Here is a 25,360-nt window from a genome sequence, read left to right as displayed (position 1 = left end):
GAAACTTGCCCAAGGTTTCCCCCTGCCTGGAATTGAACTCAGGTCTCTCGCTTGCAAAGCGAGTGCCCTAACCACTGAGCTACAGGACTCCACGAAATAACATTATGGGATATAGTATAGGTAGTTTGGGACATACGTGCATGCGACTGCCAGGAAGGTGGACGAGATGGACCTTGGTCTTTTTTCGTCTAGCATTTCTTATGTTCTTATGGCGTTAAGAATGCCGGTCAGAACTCATTTAGATTACTGCATTCAGTCTTAAGCAACATCTACAAGTCTTGGAAGGAGTCTAGTGATAGTTCACTGGAATAATACCTGGGCTGTAGCGGCTTAGCTATGATTAGCAATTTGGTGGACTGGGGTTTAGATGCCTTAGAGCAGAGGAGATTAAGAAGTGATTTGATTGAGTTATTTAAAATAATGAATGGAATTAATAAATTAAACAGTAAACAACTCTTCCCTTTCGTAGAGGGAACCATAAAATCAAAACCAAGACAGTTAGAACTTTTAAGTTGATCAAGACAAGAAATAAGTGTCTGATGTACACCCAACCCAAGATCCTGGACCCAACAACTTGAAAGTTTTAATATGTACTAAACTCTATTTTACAATATATTCAATGAAGTGGTTTGAGACTATATCAAATGTAAGCATTATTATTAATATCAAATGAGGACTGACCCAAATCCCTCCCCCCAGTCCAGATGAATAAATAAAATGACAATATCAATTCCTTTAAGATTATAATTAGGAAAGGCAAATTCTGGAAAGGGTTGTGCAGCATCAACTTTTCAGTTTGGTTGTACATCTGCTCCTAAGCATAATAATAATAATCCTTGCATTTGATATAGCACTTTTCACGTCGGGAGGACGTCCCAAAGCGCTTCACAGAACACACTGTAAAGTGAATTGACTGCATATTTGTGGGCGAACGCGGCAGCCAATTGCGCACAGCAATGTCCCACAAACAGTCATAGATTGAAAATGACTAATTTATTATTGTTTTTTTTTGGAGGGATTATTATTAGGCGTGTGGAGTAAGGAAACTTGCCCAAGGTTTCGCCCTGCCTGGAATTGAACTCAGGTCTCTCGCTTGCAAAGCGAGTGCTCTAACCACTGAGCTACAGGACTCTAAATAGATTTGTCAAACAATGAAAATGTATTGTACCTGCCAAGTAACATTCAGTTTAGATTTGTCAAGTCCATCTCCAGCTATTCCCAATACATTTATACAGGAGGAGTTCAGTGACTGAATCTGATTTCCATGGCGATCAGTGACTATTGCATCTGTAAGGAAAGGGAAAATGTTACATTCATGTTTACAAATTTATAAAAATATTAAATTGTGAATGTGAAGTTAGATCAACATCAAACTTACAAAACATGCTTACAAAAATGTTTTGACCAGAAAAGTTCACTCGTTCAGATTCTGATGATCTCAATGGATTAATGCGGATATTTGCATGTGGGCTCTACTCTTTGTTTAGTTGCAAAACATTGTTAGATTGATCTAGTCCTCTGTCTTTGATCTTTTACCCGTTCATTAACTGCAAGGGTCTGTTCAAAAAGCCACAGCTAGGGTACTTTATAAATGCTGCATAATTAATTGGGTGACATATTATGGTCTCAGTGCATAAAATCTATATGACCAGATATGTTTGAAAAGTTCAAAACCTAATATCATAGATGATGTTTGTCCAACACCAAATACAGCTACACAGGGAAGCCAATCTGATAGCACCCAGGTTGAGCACAGGTTTCTCTGACAGTGTGGGTCTACTGAATTTGCAGCACAATTTACTCTTGACATAGGTACAAGAAGCTTTTGCTGATATCACTTTATGTCAGCTGCACATGTGTGTTTAGTACAGGGAGAATTGCTCAATCCATTTCACGATGTAAGGGGCACCTAGAAGAACTAGGTAACTTTGGATTTAAGGTTCCCAAAGCTTTCCCCTGTGTTGGTAGACAAATTCATACACATTAAATGCTGTCAACATCTCCATTATTGTAGCATGCAACTACCAGGATAGTAGAAGACGGACTAGATGGACCTTGGTCTTTGATCGTCTCACAATTCCTATGTTCCTATGGTCAACAGAGGTGCTCAATTTCACAATGATCCATTGCACAATGTTCCAGGTCATGACAGTGGGGTCCTGACGACAGTCATTTTTTCAAGTTTTGTTATAACCTTGCTTGGAGATACTGGCTTGGAGATAGACAAACGCATTATCATGGGGTTTCCCCATAGTGTCTAGACAACAAATAGATCAAGCTCCAGATCACAAATCTTTCTAGCCTTCCAAAGGTCATCACATACCATATATCTATTACTTAAAAAAACAAATCGGATGGTACCAGACAACGTACAAAACCTAAAGTAAGAAATTGTATTTTCTTCTCGATTCTTCAATCTTCAAAATTGGGTAACATACTGACTGCAATACAACATGGAAATATAACCTGGGGATATTTCCCTTTTGAGATGCTCTCAACAACAAGATTCCATTTATAGAGCGCCTTTCACGTCGGGAGGACGTTCCAAAGCGCCGGACAGTTGGGTCAGGACCCGAGCAGGGGGGAAATGGTCAGGGTGAGGGGAGGGAAGGGAGGGAGGGAGCGAGGAGGGGGGGAAATGGTCAGGGTGAGGGGAGGGAAGGGAGGGAGCGAGGAGGGGGGAAATGGTCAGGGTGAGGGGAGGGAAGGGAGGGGCGAGGAAGGGGTAGAGTTGAGAGGGGAGCTAAAGGCACGGTCAAAGAGAAAGGTCTTGAGACCGGCCTTGAAGGAGGAAAGGGAGGAGGCGGCGAAGGCACTGGGGGATAGAGTTCCAGAGCCTAGGGGCTGAGAGACTGAAGGCCCGGCCACCGAATGTAGGGCGGTTGGGGCGGGGGATGTGGAGCAGACCGGAGCCAGAGGAACGGAGGGTACGGGCAGGTAGATAGGGGGATAGTAGATCGGAGAGGTAGGAGGGAGCAAGGCCGTGAATGGCCTTGTAGGTGAGGATGAGGATCTTGAAATCTATCCTCTGGGGGATGGGGAGCCAGTGGAGGCGAGCGAGGGTGGGAGTGTTGTGGTCCCGAAGCCTGGTGCGGGACAGTACACGAGCTGCAGAGTTCTGAATGACCTGCAGCTTGTGGAGAGAGGTGCCGGGAAGGCCGGTGAGGAGAGAGTTCCCATAGTCCAGCCTTGAGGTGATAAAGGCGTGAACCAGTTTCAGCAGCGTGAGGGGTGAGGTAGTGCCATAGTCTGGCGATGCTCTGGAGGTGATGGAAGGCGGTGCCAGTTGTGGCGCGGATATGAGGGAGAAAGGACAGCTCAGGGTCGAACAGAACACCGAGGTTCCTGATGGCTTTGAGAGGTGGAGAGTGCAGCCTTGGATGCTGATGCTGTCAGCGCCTGAGGTGCGGAGGCGCTGACGTGAGCCAATCAGGAGGGCCTCAGTTTTACGTACGTTGAGCTGAAGAAAGTTGTCTCTCGTCCAGGACTCGATGTCGGACAGGCAGGCTGTCAGGACATCGGTGGTCGTGGAGTTGAGAGTAGAGGAGGAAAGGTAGAGTTGGGTGTCATCCGCATACATGTGGAAGTTAACCCTATGTCTGCGGATGATGTCACCAAGGGAGAGCATATAGAGGGTGAAGAGGAGGGGACCGAGGACAAAGCCCTGAGGGACACCGCACGAGACAGTGCGGGGGGTGGAGGAAAAGCCGTTTGTGGAAACAAAATGAAGACGGTGGGAGAGGTACGACCTAAACCACTCAAGGACAGGGCCTTGAAGGTTAAGGTGGGAGGACAAGCGGTGGAGGAGGATAGCGTGGTCGACCGTATCGAATGCTGCCGATAGGTCGAGGAGAGCGAGGAGGCAGAGGGAGCCCTGGTCGCAGATGGTCAAGATGTCATTGGTGACCTTGACCAGGGCGGTTTCTGTGCTATGGGCAGCACAGAAACTCGACTGAAGGGGTTCGAATAATGCATGGGTGGAGAGGAAAGAGCGCAGCTGGGAGGCGACAACTCTTTCAAGGACCTTGGACAGGAAGGGGAGGTTGGAGATGGGCCGGTAGGTTGATAGCTGCGATGCATCAAGGGAGGGTTTTTTTCAAAGTGGGAGTGATGATGGCAGTTTTGAGGGGAATGGGAACAGAGCCAGAGGAGAGGGACAGGTTGATGAAATCTGTGATATGTGGGGCAAGAAGGTGGAGCTGAGAGATAAGGAGTGGAGTGGGGATGGGGTCAAGGGAGCAGGTGGTGGGTTTCAGGGACAGGATGAGTTTGGTGACAGAGGATGGGGAAACGGGTACGAAGGTGTGCAGGGAAGGATGGGTAGGAGTCGGAGTGTGGGAGGGAAGGGGTGGGGGGTGGGTGGAAGTTGGAGGGGGAGTGACCACGGAGCGGATTCCCTTGATTTGGGATTCAAGGAAATCCAGCATCTCCTTGCAGTAAAGGTTGGAGGAGATGACCTGCACGGGGTGGCAGGGGGGACGGAGGAGCCGGGATGTGGTAGAAAACAGAAGCCTGGGGTTGTTCTTCGCCTCTGGGATTATCCTGGAGTAGAAGGACGACTTGGCCGAGGCTAGAGTGGAGTGGTAGATTTTGAGGAGGTCCAGCCAGATTTGTCGGTGGACCATTAGGCCAGATTTGAGGCAGGTAAGTTCAGCGGCCCGGCGCTCATTGACTGTTTTAATGTAGCTTCACTTTGTGACTTATCTAGAAGCAAGCAGCATAAAGTTCTAATGAGAGCACCGAAAACTTGAAAAATCAAAACAAAGGGAGATCTAAAGCCCAGCAGGTCAGAAGAGAGAAATATGGTAGGGCTGGGTGGTTCAACATGTTAAAAGAATGAAGACTACAACTTTTATTTGTTTGACATACACATACAGAAGTAAACTAAATGGTGCAGTTTTGATGGTGAGTTTCCAAATGTTTCCTTTATCAAGAGGAAGCCCTACTGTCCCAAAGCATTTATCTTCAGCTAACTAGCCTAGACAATCACACTTGGTTCAATTGCTACCTCCTAAAATGTTTTCCAGATGTAGCTTCTTGCATGTTGCCCCAAGCATCCATCTTATTCGTTCTAACTTTTCCCTGGTGGGTCCCTTCCTGCCAAGGAAGAATACAAGCAGATGTAATTCACTACGCAATTTGCTAACTTATGGTTTGCAATGTGGACAGCTACAGCTCTAGGACACAACTGTTTAGACCAATGAAAACTTTGTACTTCACACCAATGTTCTTTGAAAGGCAATATTTCCTCTCAGTAGAAATAGTATTATGACCAGCAGAACTTCAGCACCAAGAAATTAAATTCATTTGTCTTTAATTGAAATGAGAGTTGCTGCCTAGAAATGTTCACTTCTGAAAGCCATTCAAGATATGTAGATTTATCACCAGAAAATGCATAGTTCACCAATCTTTCAAAATTATATAAATTCCAGCAGCATTTTGTTTTAAATGAAAAACAGACTCACAGAAGCTTCTCCCTTCAAAGGATTCTAATGTAACTAGCTGACACTGTTGAAATAACTAGCAGTTCAAGATCACTTATGCCAATTTTAAAATAATTTCTGTAATAACCTGGAAGTTCTCTTCATGCTCCTTAAAATTGTTTGGAAGTCATTGGAACTTGAAAAGGAACGCACTTAAGAAATCAGTTGAAAATACGAGAATCCAGGCCAGAAAAAATAGGGTAAAAATCCCCAAACTATCTTAACCACAAATATACAGTTAATTCACTTTAGTGTGTTCTGTGAAGCGCTTTGGGACGTCCTCCCGACGTGAAAAGCGCTATATCAAATGCAAGGATTATTATTATTATTATTATTATTAACCAGCTATTCTGGCTCATTGTGAGGTAATCCAAGTGAATTGCTGGATATACTGCTCTCAACAAAGCTATTCATATACAGCTGTAGAGTGTTCCTACCCTTGGAAGGATTTCACACCATATTTAGCTGAGATCTCGTGAAATAAATGAATTGCAAGCATATTTGCAATTGAAATCACTTTTTCAGTTATGCTCCGATGAAACTAGCTGATGCTTCAGCTTAAAGTGGTCAATAACAACAAAATAAGTCTCTATGGCAATCAATGCTGCAGTGAAATGTGGCTGGTTTAAAACAAGTTGATATTCATGACATAAACGAACAGTAAAGCTAACTATAGTATCACCTTGAATGTTAGAACTACCTTGAACAGTGAAAACAAAATTGGAAGAATAAAAGTTCCTGCTAAAGGAAAAAAGCACCTGTAAGCACATAAAGTGCCATAGTAGGAAGCCATTCATAATTAACTCAAGGCAAACGCCATAAAATTGTTGCCGAAATTAGTTGGAAAATAACTCTTAATGAAAGTTTAAAAGTAATATCATAAAGAGAGCAAAAGTCATCTGGCTTCCAAAGAATTAAATCTTTTTTTAAGGAAAACGTTCCCTGTCGAATGACAAGCAATACCCTAATGTGTGCAGAAACCCTAGAAACATCAAATGACTGGATTGTTCTGTTATTTATATCTCACACATTAACTATTTCACCTGGTGCTTTGGGTGTTCAGTACTATTAACTCACCAGATAAACTGTGACCACTAACTGGAATTACTTCGATCAGCTTAACACTACCACCAACAGGAAATATAGCTGTATTGCAGCTATTAAAAATAAGGCATAATTGTATTGCAATGAATGACAACAAACGTCAACAGCAAAGTATGGTCTTCCTGGCTCCAAACTTCACGTACAGCTGGAATTAGGTTATTCCACAGGTGTTATATGGGGACAACTCACTAAGACCTACTGTCCCATCAAAAACCCTATGCTTGTCTAAAATTGACCACTTCTGACTCCATTATGAAAGACGACACTGAACATATAAGAAACAGCAAAAGCACTGAAATATAGCAACTCAAAACCAAGAACAGGTTACAAAAAAAGGAATAGGTTAGGTAGGAACTCTGACTGAAGTCTCATGTCCATTTACAAAGAATAAGTAACTATAGATAAATCAAAACTTACTTCATTCACTTAAACCACATGAAAGCCTACTAAGCTGCAGAAACTAAAAGTCGACTCAGAATTTCCACCCAATGTCTCTTTCCAACTCATTGAACTAGTGTACAACCTCCACTAGTTCACCACATCACTCGTCTCACACCCACCCAAAGCTTTTGAAACCCTCATTCACGCCTTTAACTTTTCCAGGCTAGACTTTTCAAGAGCCTTCCTTGCTAGCCTCCCCAGCTCCACCATCGACAAGCTCCAACTCATACAAAACTGTATTGTCGCATCCTCACCAGCAAAACAGCTTGTATATCCATCACACGTGTCCTCACCAGGATCCAGTCTTCCAGTGGATCAACATCAAAATCCTCACTTCAAAATTCGGGTGCATTACAACAACAACAACAACAACAACAAGATTCCATTTATAAAGCGCCTTTCACGTCAGGAGGACGTCCCAAGGCGCTGCACAGTTGGGTCATGACCCGAGCAGGGGGGAAATGGTTAGGGGGAGGGAAGGGAGGGAGCGAGGAGGGGGGAAATGGTCAGGGTGAGGGGAGGGAAAGGAGGGAGCAAGGAGGGGGGAAATGGTCAGGGTGAGGGGAGGGAAGGGAGGGAGCGAGGAGGGGGAAGAGAGTCGAGAGGGGAGCTGAAGGCACGGTCAAAGAGAAAGGTTTTGAGACCGGCCTTGAAGGAGGAGAGGGAGGAAGCAAGGCGAAGGCACTGGGGGATGGAGTTCCAGAGCCTGGGGGCTGAGAGGCTGAAGGCCCGACCACCGATGGTAGGGCGGTTGGGGCGGGGGACGTGGAGCAGACCGGAGCCAGAGGAACGGAGGGTACGGGCAGGTAGGTAGGGGGATAGTAGGTTGGAGAGGTAGGAGGGAGCAAGACCGTGAATGGCCTTGTAGGTGAGGATGAGGATCTTGAATTCGATCCTCTGGGGGATAGGGAGCCAGTGGAGGCGAGCGAGGGTGGGAGTGATGTGGTCCCGAAGCCTGGTGCGGGACAGTACACGAGCTGCAGAGTTCTGAATGAACTGCAGCTTGTGGAGGGAGGTGGCGGGAAGGACGGCGAGGAGAGAGTTCCCATAGTCCAGCCTTGAGGTGATAAAGGCGTGGACCAGGGTTTCAGCAGCGTGAGGGGTGAGGTAATGCCGTAGTCTGGCGATGTTCCGGAGGTGATGGAAGGCGGTGCCAGTTGTGGTGCGGATGTGAGGGAGAAAGGACAGCTCAGGGTCGAACAAAACACCGAGGTTCCTGACCGGCTTTGAGAGGTGGAGAGTGCAGCCTTGGATGCTGATGGTGTCAGCGCCTGAGGTGCGACAAATCTCTTCATGGGCCTTGCATCTCCCTAGCTATGACCTTCTCCATGTCACTCACCTGCTCGCTCCCCACGCTCAGCAAATTTAGGTGTACTGTGTTTTCTGTACTTCGTTGGGCCACCATCAATGGTCAAGCTTTCAGAAACCCTGACCCACCATCAAACATCCTCTCTTATGTTAATCTCACCCCTTCCCCATTTTCAATCGCCTTAAAAACCTACCTCTTCAACTATTCCTTCAGTCACCTGGACTACATTATTTGAGGGAAATGCTCTTCAAGAGAAATCTATTACATTTCCTGAAAACAATGCTTATGTATAGCAGCAGGTCATCATCAGTGGCACCACTTCATCTTATTTCAAAACTGAAATCCACTTACATATTACTCCTTGTAATTGTTCACCCATCTGCACAGTACTTAATCCTTTCAAGGTACATTTCAGAAGCTTGGGATCATCTGGCTGTGGTCTAAAAAAGATTTAAAAACTGCAGATTAAAAAACATTGCTTCTTCAAAATGTCTTAGCTGCTTACTTTTAAGCGGTTATACTATTTGCAATAATATTCTATCATTCTGAACACAAAAATCTTTACAGCTTTGTCTGACAGATTCCCTTTCCAGATAGATATTCCGTTTATACTTTACATGCAAGTTTAAAAGGGATTAAGTTGCAGGTGCCACTGCTGAAAATAAATAATATATTCTAGCATCAACCTGTTCAATATATACTTATTCCCTCAATCATTCCTCTAATCTAATCTTCCCTTATACACTTATACCTGCTTGGCGTACTTTCCAACTCCTCCCACAGGCTGCAGACAACCCAGAACTCTGCAGCCCGTGTCATCTCCCACACCAAACTCCGTGACCCCCATCTCCCCCGACTCCATTGGTTCTCTATCTATCAGTCACCCCTCTTCCCCTCCCCTCCCTTCTCCCCCTTGACCCCAGCTTGGGACTGAAATGCTGTACACTGTTCAGCGCCTTGGGACATCCTCCCAACATGAAAGGCACTATACAAATGTAATCGTGTTGTTGTTGTATACACGACTAATCTACACCCCGCTTAAAAAGGGGAAGAAAATTCTAATGTAGTGGGAGTACTTTCTGTTCAAATTCACCCACTAGTTATATTTTTGAAAGCTATACATGTAGGATAGAATCCTTCTTTCTTTTCTATATAGCCAGGTACCAGTTACCTCGATTCTTAGGCACTCAGTTATCATTGATGTCAAAGCATGTCTTAGAGCAACACCTTTATGTTTAGTAGGGGAGGAGGTAAAGATCATTTTAACCTTCTCATAGTTTTCTAAAAATAACTGAAAGTATCGGTTATCTATACATCGCATACCAATACCTTCATTAAACTACAAATTAAAATGACATAGAATGCTTGCCTGACCCGCTCTTAAGGAACAGAGCAGGAACGTCTGGAAATAAAAGACAAGATCTTTTTCTATTACCTGACTGTAAAGGCACTTTCCAGTGAAACATGATCATCTTGATATGAGACTTGACAGTATCGTACATCCTTAACAGAGCTTGGCACTTTTACGTCAGGCAATAATCCTTGAATCAAATGTTCTTTATTTATCCGTGGTGTCCAGTTGACCTAAAATAAAAAATTCTAAATAGTCTATTTTGTTTTCTGAAATGTTAGGAAAAAAGGGGTTCAACAAAACCCGTATGAAATTTTGGCTTATTTTACTGTAAAAAAACAATGACTTTGGTGGAATTTTAATTTAGCAAACTTTGTGGGAATAATAAACCCACAAGAATAAAATCATAATTTTCCAATCAATTTTGGAATTTAACAAAAAACCATATAAGCTACCTTGATTTTCTCAGCCAGTGCTGTAGTTATTACAATTTTCCGGTCACCCTCATCATACATTCGAAAGATAAGATGGTGAATGATGTCAGCAGCAATCCAGTTGATTTCCTCCTGATGTTTGATGGGAACAGCTTTCACTCCATCCTGGACAAAGATCTGGAGTTTGGCTACATGAGTGCTAGGAAGCAATTTGATTATCTTCTCCACTGGTGACACATCTTTACAGCTCTATGGGATAAACAGATATAAATTTAAAGGTTTGTAAGATAAGAAAAAGAGTTGATAAGATGGGAATTAATAGGTTGTTTCCACTTGTTGAGTCCAAGATGCAGGGAGGGGCATAAATATGAAAGGAACTTGGTTTAGGAAGGAATGAAATATAAACACCACTACAACCAGTTAGGCCAAATCACTTGTTGTATACAATTTAATGTTCTTTATTTATCCTTTATTTAACAACCAGTTAGGCCAAATCACTTGTTGTACACAATTTCCAATAAAGTAGCCAGCAAAACTACTTTTTGCAATAGTTTTGCAAAACTATTTCCAGTTTACCGTTCAAAGTCCTATAAAAGAGATCACAACCACTTAAATACAATCCACAATCTTATACAGTCAAACCTGTTTTCACCACTGCTTATGGGAGTGGACCAAAGTGGCCTATAAATTAGGGTGGCCACTGAGTAAGGGTTTGTTGTTGTGTAGAATTTGTAAGTGTATAGAAAAATTCAGTGCATGCAAACTCCTAAATCAAACTAGTTTTAATATAGTAATAAATCAATTACAAAATCCAAATCGTTACTGCTTCCATGGGCCAAAACTTTCATAGGGACCCCACGTGTAGACTCCCACTGAAGTCCTAGCATGGGCCAACACCACACTGAGCAGCCCATCGGACTGGAACTAGCTGCTAAAAAGGGTGTCTGTATACCGACTGGGCTAAAAAAGAATGTCCACTGGCTGCGTTAGACAAGTGGTTTCTGAATAAAGGTTGTTTATTATGGAAAATCTGTCCGGACTGTGCTAGGGTGATTGTTGACATCAGATGGTTGCTGAATAGAGGTGGTTGCTTTAAGAAGTTTGACTGCAGTTTGAACCAAATGATTTTAAGCGCTCTGAGACTCTGCCCAGCTTAAAGAGCACTATAATAAATGCAAGTAGTTGTTGTAGTTTCTAAAGAGTCTTTAGACAAAATATTTTATTACCGGAATCTCAAACCTCGCTCTCAATGTTTGGTCCTTCTTAATATTCTGTACGTGTATCACGGGGCCAGTTAAGATTCCTGTACCAGTGTTGCTGCAGTCCACTGTATAAACAGGCAGGTTTGGTGCACCCAGAAACTGCAAGAAAATAATGTACAATTACATGAGAAACAAAATAAGAACAAAGGCGGGAGATTGAGAAAAATAGAAAATAGACCAACAGAATGTGGAATTATACGAACAGCATAACTCTTGTTGGAAGAATTGTTTGGATAGCACTATAGCCCATTTGTATTTTGCCTGATCAATTATCCACATTGTTCGCATATCAACAATGTGGCTGGTCCCAATTAGTATAATTGCTTCTTTACTGTAATTAATTTTTCTTGAAAAACTGAAAGTTGTCTTGAATAGGATTGCAGCATTTAACAACAAACAATACTTAAACGGTTTCCACTTGTACAATGCATCCAAATTAACGATTAAATAATGTCACAGGATTTCAATTGCATGACTTCTCAATTTCCTTTATTCCAATTAATTAAAAAGAACAACCACTAATGTAGCAAGTACAGTAAACCTGACATAAGTTGTATCAGTTGGGACCATATATTTAATATGACTTATGCAAAGTATGAGTTATGTCAAACTTGCACAAGTCCTATCACCATACACTGGCCTGCAGATCACCCAGAACTCTGCTGCTCGTGTCCTCTCCCGCATCAGGCTCCATGATGCCATCACACCCACCCTTGCATGGCTCCACTGGTTCCCCATCCCTCAGAGGATCGAGCTCAAAATCCTTGTCCTCACCTTCAAGGCCCTCCACGGCATTGCCCCCTCCTACCTGCTAAACCTTTTTCAACCCGTCCACTCCCTCCGCTCAGCAGACTCCGACCTTTTCCAAGTGCCCTGCCTGGCCCGCCCCACCATCAGTGGTCGATCCTGCAGCCTCTCTGCCCCCACCCTCTGGAACTCCATCCCACAATCGCTTTGCCTTGCTCCCTCCTTTGCCTCCTTCAAGGCACACCTCACCTCAAGACCCTCCTCTTCTACCATGCCTTCTGTCACCTTCCTAACCTCTGTCCTCTACCCCACCACTCGGTTCCTAATCCCTGACTGTTCAGCGCCTTGGGATGTCCTCCCGTCATGAAAGGCACTTTACAAATGTAATTTTGTATTGGATCATATATGACTTATGTAAAGTTATGTGTAAGTCGGATTTCATATGACTTACACATAACGAATACACCACATGTTCTGAACTGGCTGGTGACATTAAGGCAAGGTTTATGTACCATGTTTAACCCATGCATAGTAAAGCTATGGTAGCTCAATCTTTCCATATACAGTACTGCAGTGTGCAGAAAACATGTACTATACAATGAATGGTACAATCAAGCATGTTTCAGTGGCATAATTAATGTTCTTCTTGTTCTAGAGGTAACCATTCAAAGTCTGTGGCTTCAAATCAAATTTGGAGGCAATGTCCTTTTTCATTTCATGATTTGCCTTGCAAAATTGGGAGAATTTGGTACTTCTCCTGATAGGTCCTTGTCACTAATTTGTGTTTAGTTGCCTGATGTCTGGCCAAAACCTCGCCTTTCGTACTTGTTCATTGTTCTGTACTGTTTGTGAGGTCCTTCGGCATTGCAGCCGGCAAGTGCGCAGGATGGGTAAGGAGCTAGGTTCCGCGATTGTCTCGCTTGGAGCACTGCGTATACTGCTTCAAAGCTGACAAGTGCGTATGTGGTGAAGGGTCCTCTTCACTCTCCATGTGATCAGAGATTCCTTACCCCCTCCAATGTGATCAGGTAATGCTCTTTCCTGTCTCCCCGCTGACTTTCACTATGACGTTGAAGTTACACACCTGAGAGGGAAGGCATGAAGAGCGTCGGGGTGCAAATGTGCGGTCTTCCATTTGAGGTAGGCACGGGAAACAAAGTTTTGACCGACAGCCGGCAAGTTCGGTATCGGTGTTACAAGTTGAGAATTGTTAATATGACTAGTGCAGAGAAATGTAAGTGGATTTAACAGGAAATTTAAATAGGGACTTCGGCAGATATAAAATTGAAGGCCATTAGAGGAGTGAGGAAAAGCGAACAAAAGTAGCAAATCAAAAGTTAAAAATAACTCTTCAAATTTAAACTAACATACCTTACAATGAATCACCAACTTTGGCTGTGCTGTAATATTTTTTGCTTGATCCAACACATCAATTTGGAAAGGAAAGACTGTGCCATTTTCAATGACTACTTTGCTAGAACTAGGGTGTACCCTGAGCTCACGAGGTGGCCCTGTAATGAACAGTTATTAGGTTTATAGGTCTGAAGCAGCAATGAATAACTCCTTCCAATTTGAGCTATGTTCCCCCAGAAGATTTAAAAACTATTCAATCATTCACATCAGAATGATTCTCAACTATTATTTTTATAATCCATTTATATTCCAGAACAGTTTGATAGACATGTAAGGATTATTTTAAGTCACTATAAGTATTGAAAAACTTACCAGGCAAAAGCCTAATTTTTAATGTTTGCGAATCTTCTTTCAATCCAGGCAAAATTACTTTAAGACTAAAGTTCTGTAAAACAATAATACAACGATAAACAGGATAATATGTTCATAATACAGATAGCAGTTTACTGAAATTGTTGAGTAGCATTTACTCACTTTCAGTGGTAATAAAGACAATCAACAGTACATTTAAAAATTATAAATTTGGACTACTCTTACCAACATTCAGTGTTCTATTTGCAATATAATAAATATATATTTGAAGCACTTTGAGACGTTCAGAAGGCGTGAAAAGTACTATAATCACATGCATGTATTATTATTATATTGAACAAAAATAAGACCAATTTTAGTGGTTTCATTAATTCAACATACCTTGCCTTGGCAATTGTTCACATGGCCCTTGGCTGTTGCACCTTTAATAATGTAGGTGGACCCTTTTGACATAAAGCCTTCATTTCGCAGCTCCAATCCACTGCAAGATATATTTTTTAATATAAAGAAATTGTCACCTTATACACAAACGTTTGTAGCAATCACTGCAACATTTAAGTTGTTCTTGATGGTAAAGTATATGCTTACTAGATCAAAAAGAGAAAATTTAAGAGTTGACATTGAACAATTTTTATAACCAACTATCTGTACCCATTGCAGCTTGCAATCAAAGGTCCAATATGGAATGTAGATTTCAGTGCAACTCACAAACCATTTAACATTCCATAAACACGGTGTGTACACCTTAAGCAAAACTGCCATACATGTGTGATGAGCTTGTTTAGGCCATAGCTCATCAACGATGGGAGATCCTCCCCCAAAAATATGCCCATGACACTTCCCCAAGCAAGATCTTTACGATGAGATATAAATTATTGAGGTATAAATGAGATAATATAACGTCAATCGGTTGTTGGCGGACAAACGTGCGTTGTGTGAGCTGTGCTGGGATCTCTCTCTCAGCTCCTGGTACGTAGTCAGTCTGAGCAGGCCTCAGGCTTTACGTTAACCCTCTCTCCTCCCTCCCGAAACACTCACTCATATAACAATTCCTCTCTCCCCAATCCCTCCCCAAAAAACCCTCTCTCACCCTTACCCTCGAGAGATTGAGGGACTCAGCATATTTTTTGGGGGGAGGGGGAGAGATTTAATTTAAAAAATGTAGCATTGAATTTTTCCACCAATCCCTTCTTTCCCTCTCTCGATGTATCTCTCTAGAAGGGTGTGTGACTTCCTGTCACTACTTTGATGCAGAATACTATGCATACCTCATATTTTGGGGTATAATTAAAACACTTTTTAACATAGTTCATGAATGATAGGAGATCTCCAAAAACATATATGTCCATGTAAGACCATTCCAATGAGGTATACGTCAATTGGGCTCTATGTCAATTGGTTATTGCGTTCTTAGCGGACAGACAGACAGACACACAGACAGCCATTTAGTCTTTATTAGTATATACTTCAGCTCTATCCAACTAACATTATATAGATTACAGTAAGCGTAAATCTACAGGGAGAATGGTGGCTAGTTTTACAGTTGTTTAGTTAGGTAAATACAATGATGGTAATTACTACATATGCTTTAAATATAACATTTCTATATTATGTACTTTTCAGAACAGAAACGATCTGAACAGAAGGGACCATTCAGCACATCACGTCTGTGCAACTGTTACCTATTTTTCTGAATCTTCTTTTATTAATCTCACTTTTCATCTCTCTCCCGATATCACTAAATGTTTACTGCTCAGCTGCTTATTCCAATTCCCTTTTGAAAGATTCTATCAATAGCCTCACGGGAAACTTCTAATAATGAATTTCAAACTCTTTTGAGTAAAGGAATTCCTTCTAAGCCTTCCAATTTTCTTCTACACCAAAATGGTACAGAAATTCAGACACTTGAAGAAGGGAACAAACTAACTAGAGAAGCAATATGGTTACTGAATTGAAATGTATTCATAATACCATTTAAATTGTACATTTCTGATATTTATAATACCTTGCCTCCAGAATTGGCTTGATACCAAAAGACATTTTTGTGGAATGCCCAAATTCATCTTGCAAGTCCAGAGGAATGTTGAAAGGAACTCCAATCCGAAACGGAGGATCCAGCAATCCGACTGTAAATTTATCAGGTTTGCCCTCTTACAAAAACAAGAAAAAAGATTAAGCATTAACTCCATCGTACAGTATAACCTAATTAAACAAAAAGCGATGATGTATGGTTTCAAATGAAACAATGGAATTTCTTTACCTGTGACAGTGAATTTGAAAATCCTATTTGGTAGTGGCCTTTCTGCATATTTGTCTGCATTACTTTCATTCAACACCACTTGCAGTTTCAGCATATAGTTTCCAAGTTTATTGATATTTTCTGAAAAATCGAAGAATATTCCTTGAATAAATATACTATATTGAAATGTTGAACATTTATTGAAAATGTCTTAAGAATACTCACCCATCTTTTTGAACCAGTATGGCCATTTACCACCATGCTGACTGATGTGAGAAACTATTTCCTTGTCACCGGTGGAAGCTATAATACAATAACAAAATCTGTCACCTCATCTATAAAAGTAACAGAAGCTTAATTACTGACCTTAGCAATATTATTGCACAATTTCATAATGTGTAACTTGAGTAAAAGATGGCCTTTTCCACTGTTGAAATAAAGTTGATGCTCTATATAATTTAGATGCATTACCCTATGGATATTGAAGGAGAAGCATTGCATTACTTCCGTCTGGCAACTAAATGCCATTCTGAGCAAAATGTCAGCCAAATGAAGGATATTTTTCTGCTACTTTTCACAAATCTAAATAGCACAGGTTTTCCGAGTAACATTGCTACCAAAGGTAGACAGTAAGCACGGATAAGCAATACAAGGGTAGCCAAACTGTGCCTTCTGAGAAGAAATGTATTGCTGAATTAGGGGTCACTTTAGACAATGGACTCATTATGTTAAATTTCTTTAAGGAATATTAGAGATGATGCCACTGGGTAAATAATATAACTTCTATTTGAATCAAGAGGTTGAAAGAATTGGCAAGAATGATTTGAACAATTCAAGGAAAATGAAGTTGACTTGCATTTCCCACAGAATATACTTGCTCAATCAGTTGATATTCCATAGTGAAATTCATACTTCTACACAATTTTCAAAAAAAATTCAAACAACTTGCATTGATATTGTGTTCCTCACAGGGGAACAATTTGTGAGTCGTGTACAGAATAAAACAAAATGTTTAAATATAGTGAGTATCATTGATTTTAGTAGTTTGAGGAAACCAGGGTGTACAGTCATTCACAATTATAAAATCTGAAACTAATTACATGCAAAATTGTAATAATCCAAGGAAACCCAGTGTCAAGCTTTCAATCATTGTGTCATACTTACAGTGCCAGATGACTTTCAGTTCAACCAGCAGCTTTTTAGATCCACCCTGGACTGTTCCTGGAAGTTTTTGCATAGTGTCACCCCTTTTATTTAAAATTTCTATCCTCATTGCACCTGCAAGTAAAAAGTATTTGTAAAGTGAGATAGAAAATTTTAAACGAGTAGATATATCGGTCAGTTCCAATGTAGCCAGTTCTCTTAAGGAATTGCACAATAGTGTTCTGATATAAGAATAAGAATATAAATGGGCTAGAGGAGCAAAGGGACGTAGGGGGTACAGATATACAAATCGTTAGAAGTAGCGATGCAGGTTAATAAAGCCATAAAAAGCAAGCCAAGCATTGGTGTGCATTCCTAGAGGGATAGAAATGAAAAGCAGGGAACTTATGCTAACCTTATATCGAACTTGGTTAGACCAGACTTGGGAGTACTGTGTACAGTTTTGTCCCCATATTATACAAAGGATATAGAGGCACCGGAAAAGGTGCAAAGGAAATTTACAAGAATAAGACTGGAACTGCAAGGTTACACCTGCCAGGAAAGGCTGAACAAGCTTGGACTCTTTTCTCTTGAAAAGGGAAGGGTGAGGGGGTGACCTGATAGAGATCTTTAAAATTATGAAAGGTTTTGATAGGTTAGACATAGAGAAGATGTTTCCACTTGTGGGGGAAACCAAAACCAGGGGCCAGGGGCTATTCTATCAATATAGAATAGTCGCCAATAAATCAAATAGGGAAATCAGAAGAAACTTCTTTACCCAGAGAGTGGTGGGAATGTGGAACTTGCTTCCACAAGGAGTAGTTGAGGCAAATAGCATTGATGCATTGATGAAGGGGAAGCTAGATAAGTACATGAGGGAGAAAGGAATAGAAGGTTATGCTGATAGGCTTAGTTGAGGAAGAGCAGGAGGAGGCTCATGTGGAGCATAAACGGCAGCATAGACCAGTTGGGCCGAATGACCTGTTTCTGTGCTGTATATTCTATGTGATTGAAATGCTGTATACTGTCCAGTGCCTTGTCCTCCCAATGTGAAAGGCGCTATACAAATGTAATATTGTTGTTGTTGTTGCTGATTGATAGAATCATAGGATTATACAGCACAGAAGGAGGCCATTCAGCCCATTGTGTCTGTGCTGGCTTTTTCAAAAGAGCTATCCAAATCAATCATACTCTCTCGCTCTCTCCCCATACCCCTGCAAACTTGTCTTCCCCAAATAATTATCTATACATTACATAATTATATGTAATATATGTAATTCTATGATAGAGCAATTTTGCATACACATACATCAGATACACTGAAACATCTAAAATTAAATATAGTGAACTATGTAGGGTACCACAGAAGTAAATCTGTGACTATGCTGCTCAAACTTTTACCACATTTACTTGGAGAAGTTATGAAATAAAAAAAATTGCAAGAATTTTTCTACTTACCTATGGGTACCCCTGCTGGTCTGGTTTCATTTGTATTAAGTTCATCTCCTTCTGGCCAAGTTACAGACAGTTTGTCAGGGAGCCTGTTTTAAACAAATGCCAGGAATAAATAATAATCCGTGCATTTGATATAGTGCCTTATCACGTCTTCGAGACGTCTCAAAGCGCTTTATAGAATATACTGTAAAGTGAATTCACTATATTTCGTGGGCAAAACGTATATGTACATATATCAATCTGAATACAAATTTAATAAGTATTTAAATTTAAAGACAATGTAATTTCAATAGACTAAGAGCTGATGAAATTTTGGGTCTATAGTGCCTATAACATTTCACATCAGCCTAGACTATGAGATTAAGTCCAACATGGATCTTTAAACCCACATCTTCTGACCCAAAGGCAAGACAGCCATAAAGACTCCTTTCAAATACCAAATAATAAACGATAAATATAAATGTGCAGCACCTTGCCATTTCATCTTCTATGTATTTCTTGATCATAAAAACAGCTGCAGTTCTATCCAGTTTAGAAATTGGAATGGTTTTCTTTTCATCGTATAAGGCTTTGGGTTCCTAGGTGGAAACATAAAGTAAATAGTTCACTAAGCCACAGTAACTTAGTCACCATATCCACATATTACGTTTAAATCTGCACTACAAAGTCGTGAAAAACTGTTGAATCCCTTTTCTGTTGGGTTCATGTTGAGTCGTCTGCTATACGATGAACCACAATCAATTGGCAGTGCCAACCCTGGGAATGTCAGTTATATGCAGCCTAAACATTATGTTTTAAAATTCCTTATGTTCCCAGGCTTTTATTCCATGTATGTATATCATACACACTGTTTGTCATGATTGGTTGCTGTTGAATCAGGAGTGGAGCCTAAACATCAGGCATCTTTGAGCCAAGACCTTTTTCTGCTTACACAATCATTATTTAAACAGGTCCAGTCAGGAGAACAAACATCAAACTGTCATGCATATGACTGACACTCAAATACACACACACTAAGAGTCAGCCAGGGTGACGGCTCCCAAAAAAGATCAAGTGAGCCCTTTGCAAGATCTGGCTTAGATGTTGTGCTCCTACAGTAAAACAGCCATGTCAACACCTAGGCCAATGAAATTCATATTATTGCCAACATTTAATTTACAGTCCTCCTAAAATTTTCAAGATAAATAAAATTCAAAAAGACATGGACCAATAATGCAAATTGTTTTTAAAGTAGGTAAATGTAGGAAAATGATTGTTAGAGCTGTGTGTTAGTAATGGAAGAGAGGAAAATAATTTGAAGAATTGTTTATCATGCACCAATAGCCGCAGTTGTTAAAACGAATCAATTTCTAGTGTCCTTTGAAGGCATTTGAATGAAAGTAGAAAGAAATTCTAACCTTGTATAGATCACATTTTGAAAAAAAAACATTATTTTGGGCAACATATTGATCCATTGGATAAAGCAAGGTTTAGAGTGTAAGGATACTTCAGGGATTTAAAGCTCTAAATTCTAAAAATCTGAACGAAAATCATGTTTAGTGGGGGGAAGGAGACACAATAATACCTTTAAAATCGAGGCAGTGGTACAATAGAAAGACTATTCAAAGAAGAGCAGAACTAAGTTTGAGTAAGACATAAGTTTAAAATAACAAGCCTCAAGTGAGATGAGAAACAGAGGAATTTTTTTTCTCTCCCACATAAAAGGCTGTTTATTAGGATTCTCTCTCTACAGCTTCAGGCATGGGCTTTCTCCCAAGTCTTTGGAATTAAGAGGTGGTCCACAGGTTTTAATTGATGGCGTCACTAGTTTAGAAATAATGACATTTTCCTGATTTGTTTGAAAACAAAAGCTACAATATGTATTTTTTTAGAATTAATGGCTGAATGCATAAATTTTCATTTGGTTGCTATCTAAATCATGGATTAAAATAAATGACAAAGTTTATATACACAGTAGTTTCATGATTAAACTATGAAATTCTGTCAGATTGTTATTCATATATTACCACAACTATCTGAACTTCTCCTCCAGTTGAAAACACATCACCTTCGTGGTCACCGTAAAGAAGAAAACGAACTATGCTTCCATAGATTATTGGCACTGTTTTAATGGTTTTAACCTAGAAAAAAGAAATGTAGCATTACATCCTGAAGTTCATTTAAATAATAAAAGGAGCACTTAAAATGTCTCTACACTTGCATTGGTATTTCACACTCATTCTCCAGTTGATCAGACAGTGGAGATGTCCACTAAATTCAGATTTCCAATTAATTTTAACAGCCTATGTTTACATTCTAAAATAAAAATTGTATTCTATACTTTAATATTCAGAAGTAATCAGTATCAAAAACAAGATTTTTCCTGTTTTCAAGCAAAGGTATTCATAAATAGACTACAGTATTTACTACAGTAATAGAGATTTTGTACAGGTATGATAAACATCCTTTTACTTTTTGGGGGGTCAGCCAGATGTCTAACACATGCGGAAACCCATCACCTGCTTAAGAGTATCCAACCCAAGCTGAGATTTCCATGCATCCCACCTACACATGGAAATCCCATAGGTAGATTGTTGGAATGGAATGTGCACTTTCTTCCTGGAGGGATACATGCTACGTACCTAATTCTGGAATGCATTAGGCGGAAGTTGGCAAGAGCCAAGGCTTGGGGACTTCAGAGTGTGTGTTGGGGTACTGCTGGAGTCTATTCAGCTAAAACTGCATAGCTTGCCATTGATAGCAATGTCTGACAAGTTTTCCTGCTGCTTGTCCAGCTAGGACCGCCAACCTCCCCACTCCACCACCCAGCGACTCTGCTTGAATGGCAACGGGCTCCTGCTCATTGCTCGCACCCTCCGCCCCAGTTTAGCTCCAAGGAGACCCTACTTACCTCATCCGCCCCCCACTCCCCCACATCCTTTTACTTTAAACATACAGTTAACTTTAAAAACATCTACAGTCAATAAATGATCACATGATCATATCTATGGTTGGTCTAAACTGCAAATTTCCGTTTAAAAAAGTACTTCTACAATTTTATTTTACATTTAAAATAACTAAACGTGGCAATAATTAACATTGAAAATGCACCAAGCAAATACAAGAAGCATTTTAAGATTTCCATGCTCCAGCATTCTCTTCCATTTTACATTATATAACTCATCATTGATCCCGTTTTAAATATTTTCCTGCCCCATTCAATAACTGTGCCAAGATGCTTCCTTTAAATGGCAAATCACTGCTAATGATTGTGCATTTCAAAAGACTTCAGGGAACAAGATCAGTAATTTCCAGTTTCAACTACTGTCAAAACTTGAGCATTTCAGCCTTTTCAAATTATATAACTCACCAACTGGTCTGTTTTGAATGTTTTTCCATCCCACTCAATCGCTGCATATACAGCCCAAGGAGCCTGCATTCTTTTAGATGGCAAATCAGACCTTACAATTGTGCCTCTGTAGCCACTGAACTTTATTTGCTTGTCATATTTTTCATGGCATTCTTTGAGCCACATAGCAAATTCTCTGTCTATTTTCATCCGTTGCTCCTAAAAGATTAAATGGCAAGTTACAACAAAAAATTTAAAATGTTCCTGTGCAAAAAACCTTTAGCATGGAATGTATGCAAATCACTGTTGAAAAATTGTGAATTACTTTTAAACATAAATCAGAATTAAAATTCAATAGTAATGTAAAGATTAGGCAATAAAGCTTAAAAAAACAGTGCAGCAAAAGACACTATACAAATGTAATGTTGTTGTTTACCAAACACAAATAGGAGGTGATGTTTAATTAGTTAACAACAATCTTACACTGATATTCTGCCTTTCATATCAGGAGAAAGTCTCAAAGGGCTTCATAGAGCCTCAATAATAAAGTAAAAAAATAATAAAATTGGTCACTTCAATCCACAACTGTTTGTTGGACACTGCTTGCGCAATTGGCTGTCGCATTTCTCACACAAATATACAGTCAATTCAGTTTACAGTTTCAGTTGAGACAACTAGAAGATGTGAAAAGTTCTATATCAAATTCAAGGAATATTATTATTATTAAAAGAATGCAAGCAAATAGGAAAATGCACAACCACATGGATCTAGAAAAAGTTAAATCATTTCCCCATCTCCTCTTTCTTAGGATATCCACAAGCAAAGAACCTGCAGTCCAGAGAACATATCTGTACAACACTAATGAGCAATTTGAAAGTCTGATATTTAATGATAGCTATTATTTTAAAGAACTTAGCTAACAAAAGAAACAAGCTTGCTTGAAGTCTCTACACAATGGAGTTATAAGCAAGAGTGGCGAGCAACAGGAACATTTTTCATCAAGGACTTGTCTACCTCACAAAGGTCTGTGGAAAGACTAATCAAGAAAATCGAAAGGGCTCTTAAGACAGGTCACAGTGCTACCAATACAGTTTAAAGTACAAGTCCATGAGTCTCATTATGCGGGAGTTAACCCTAATCATGGCATCCATCGATACCAATATTGCCCAAGAAACTTCATCTTGATACAAATGTTAATGCATGAGGTATTCAAGATGCAATATATAATAATCCCTTCATTTGATATAGTATCTTTAAAGTTGAAACACCTTAAATCACATTGTAAGTAATTACTGTCAGTTTAGTTGACTGTTAGGCTAACAGCAGCCAATTTGCACAAAGTAAGGTTGAACGGATTGTCACAAAATTAATAATCCATTTATCTGGAGCATTGTTAGCCAAAACCCAAAGAGAACCTACCCTTTTTTGAATTATCATGCGATGGTTAATGTTTACTTGAACAGGGAGACCTGATAAAATTTGCCACAATTTAGTACTTTTGTTTGCCTTAAATTAAGAATGAAAATGAAATAAACTTCAGTACCTGGCCATTCACAACACGTGTGAAAAGAGTGTTCTTATCCTTCAGCTTCAGTTCTAGATCCATGAACGTCAACTTGTTGGTGCTGACCTGAAATTTATCATTGGTGAAAAGTATACCCGAGATCCTGTTGTAACATTCTAGTGGTACCAATCCTCTTTTTTTGGGAGGAGCACAAAACTCAAAGCTAGAAAAAGAAAAACAATTGTCCACTTAACTTTAGGATACAATTTTTAGCAACAACCAATACATTTCATAACATATACAAAACACTTTGTAACAATTTTGAAGAATATTCTATCAGGAATACAACATTATTTCCAGATGATTTTATCGTTATAACATTTTACAAACATGCAACTTGAATACAGTATTTTAGAATCTATTTGTCTCTTTCTCTCCCTCTCAAAAACATTGGGTAATCATCAAGTACTGTATCCATGAACACAAATTGTTAAAACATACAAATTCCAGGTTATTAAAATGTTACAACTCCAGTAGTCCTTATGGAGCAGAATCTGATTATATTAGATTTATTTAATCCAAAAGCATCTTCTAACTACATTTAACTAAAGTGTGAGGCTGCAGACTATGATAGTTAGATTTCATATCCACAATACATTTTTGAAATACACTAATAAAACCTGCAAACAACTTAACAATTCAAAATATACTATGGAGTGGAAAAATCCAATTCTGATCTAGTCAAATAAAGATGATTTAAGGCGTGGTCAAAGAGGATGATTGGTGGGAACTCATGCTGGGAGTAAAGGAAACGATTTGCAGGGAGTGATGGGAACAAAGCTGAGAATCAACGATTCGTTCCAGTACCTATGAGAGGGAAGGGAATTTGGAGATAGATAAGTAGCAAGGGAACCAGGATGGGTCGAGGGAAGACTTTTTGAAAGGAGTTGGGGTGGGGGTGGTGCGTGGGCGTCATTGATGACATCGGTTTTGAAAGATGTGGGAACTGTACCGGTGGACAAAGACAGGTTTAGGATGTCCATCAGCAGGGAGCATATTTTGGGTTTATACAGCAGATGAGGGAGGAAAGGGATAAAGGAGATTGGGTTAAAAATGTGGGAAGGTTGCAAAAAATAGAGACAGCAGAGCGAATCCTCTCAATTTAAAATGAAATGACCCAGAGATTCTTGTGCACATAATTGTCCTGGCAGAGGTCTGGGAGCCCATCCTCAACTAAAATCTACAAAGGGGAAAATTTAAAATAATATATAAAAATCTGTGCATTTGATGTAGTGTCTTATTACATTTTCGAGACGTCTCAAAGCATTTCACAGAATATATTGTAAAGTGAATTGACTGTATATTTTACAGGAGAAATGCGGAAGCCGATTTTGCACAGCAGTGTCCCACAGACAGTCGTGGATTAAATGACCAATTTTTTTAATATCAAACATACAATTAAAACAAGACATTGAATTAACTGGTGTAACAAAGTATCTTACTCTTCCACTGTGGTGTACGGAATTAATCTTCCATTCCAAAAACATTCAAATATTGGCCTTTTCCCTCTTGCAGCTTTATCAACAGAAAAGCAGTCTTCATCTTCATCATCCATCACATCTGAGACAAAAATAGACACAAATATTCACCTACTAGTTTAAAGAATTTAAATTAGAGATACTAATACATAATATGATAAAATTTAGCATTAAGTGAGAGAGAAGTAGTTAAGTCCGAAGCAAAGGTTTTAAATTTAAGTAGAGCCAATTTTGCTGGTATGAGAGAGGATTTAGCCAAAATAAACTGGGAAGTTAGACTTAAGGATTTGACAGTAG

General features: G+C 39.9%; 1 protein-coding gene across 2 annotated transcripts in view; it reads right to left on the bottom strand.

Annotated features, from left to right (window-relative positions):
• The window catches only part of smchd1 (structural maintenance of chromosomes flexible hinge domain containing 1), a 93,640-nt gene that overhangs the window by 49,205 nt on the left and 19,075 nt on the right, over window positions 1-25,360 (bottom strand). For both annotated transcript variants that reach the window (XM_007900936.2, XM_042346889.1), the window contains exons 11-28: window positions 25,028-25,145; window positions 23,565-23,748; window positions 22,043-22,240; window positions 20,700-20,813; window positions 19,165-19,271; window positions 18,697-18,779; window positions 17,260-17,373; window positions 16,321-16,398; window positions 16,117-16,236; window positions 15,862-16,006; window positions 14,238-14,337; window positions 13,857-13,929; window positions 13,503-13,642; window positions 11,349-11,483; window positions 10,144-10,371; window positions 9,773-9,921; window positions 8,689-8,777; window positions 1,169-1,287 (exon numbers count right to left, since the gene is read on the bottom strand). In XM_007900936.2, the coding sequence (XP_007899127.1) occupies window positions 1,169-1,287; window positions 8,689-8,777; window positions 9,773-9,921; window positions 10,144-10,371; window positions 11,349-11,483; window positions 13,503-13,642; window positions 13,857-13,929; window positions 14,238-14,337; window positions 15,862-16,006; window positions 16,117-16,236; window positions 16,321-16,398; window positions 17,260-17,373; window positions 18,697-18,779; window positions 19,165-19,271; window positions 20,700-20,813; window positions 22,043-22,240; window positions 23,565-23,748; window positions 25,028-25,145 (2,294 nt within the window). The remainder of the gene's footprint in view (window positions 1-1,168; window positions 1,288-8,688; window positions 8,778-9,772; window positions 9,922-10,143; window positions 10,372-11,348; window positions 11,484-13,502; window positions 13,643-13,856; window positions 13,930-14,237; window positions 14,338-15,861; window positions 16,007-16,116; window positions 16,237-16,320; window positions 16,399-17,259; window positions 17,374-18,696; window positions 18,780-19,164; window positions 19,272-20,699; window positions 20,814-22,042; window positions 22,241-23,564; window positions 23,749-25,027; window positions 25,146-25,360) is intronic.

This window comes from Callorhinchus milii, unplaced genomic scaffold, assembly GCF_018977255.1.
Source record: "Callorhinchus milii isolate IMCB2004 unplaced genomic scaffold, IMCB_Cmil_1.0 Scaffold2, whole genome shotgun sequence".
NCBI classification, from domain to species: Eukaryota; Metazoa; Chordata; class Chondrichthyes; order Chimaeriformes; family Callorhinchidae; genus Callorhinchus; species Callorhinchus milii.
Note: the sequence above shows the minus strand (reverse complement) of the source record. Positions and strands in the feature narration are given on the sequence as shown.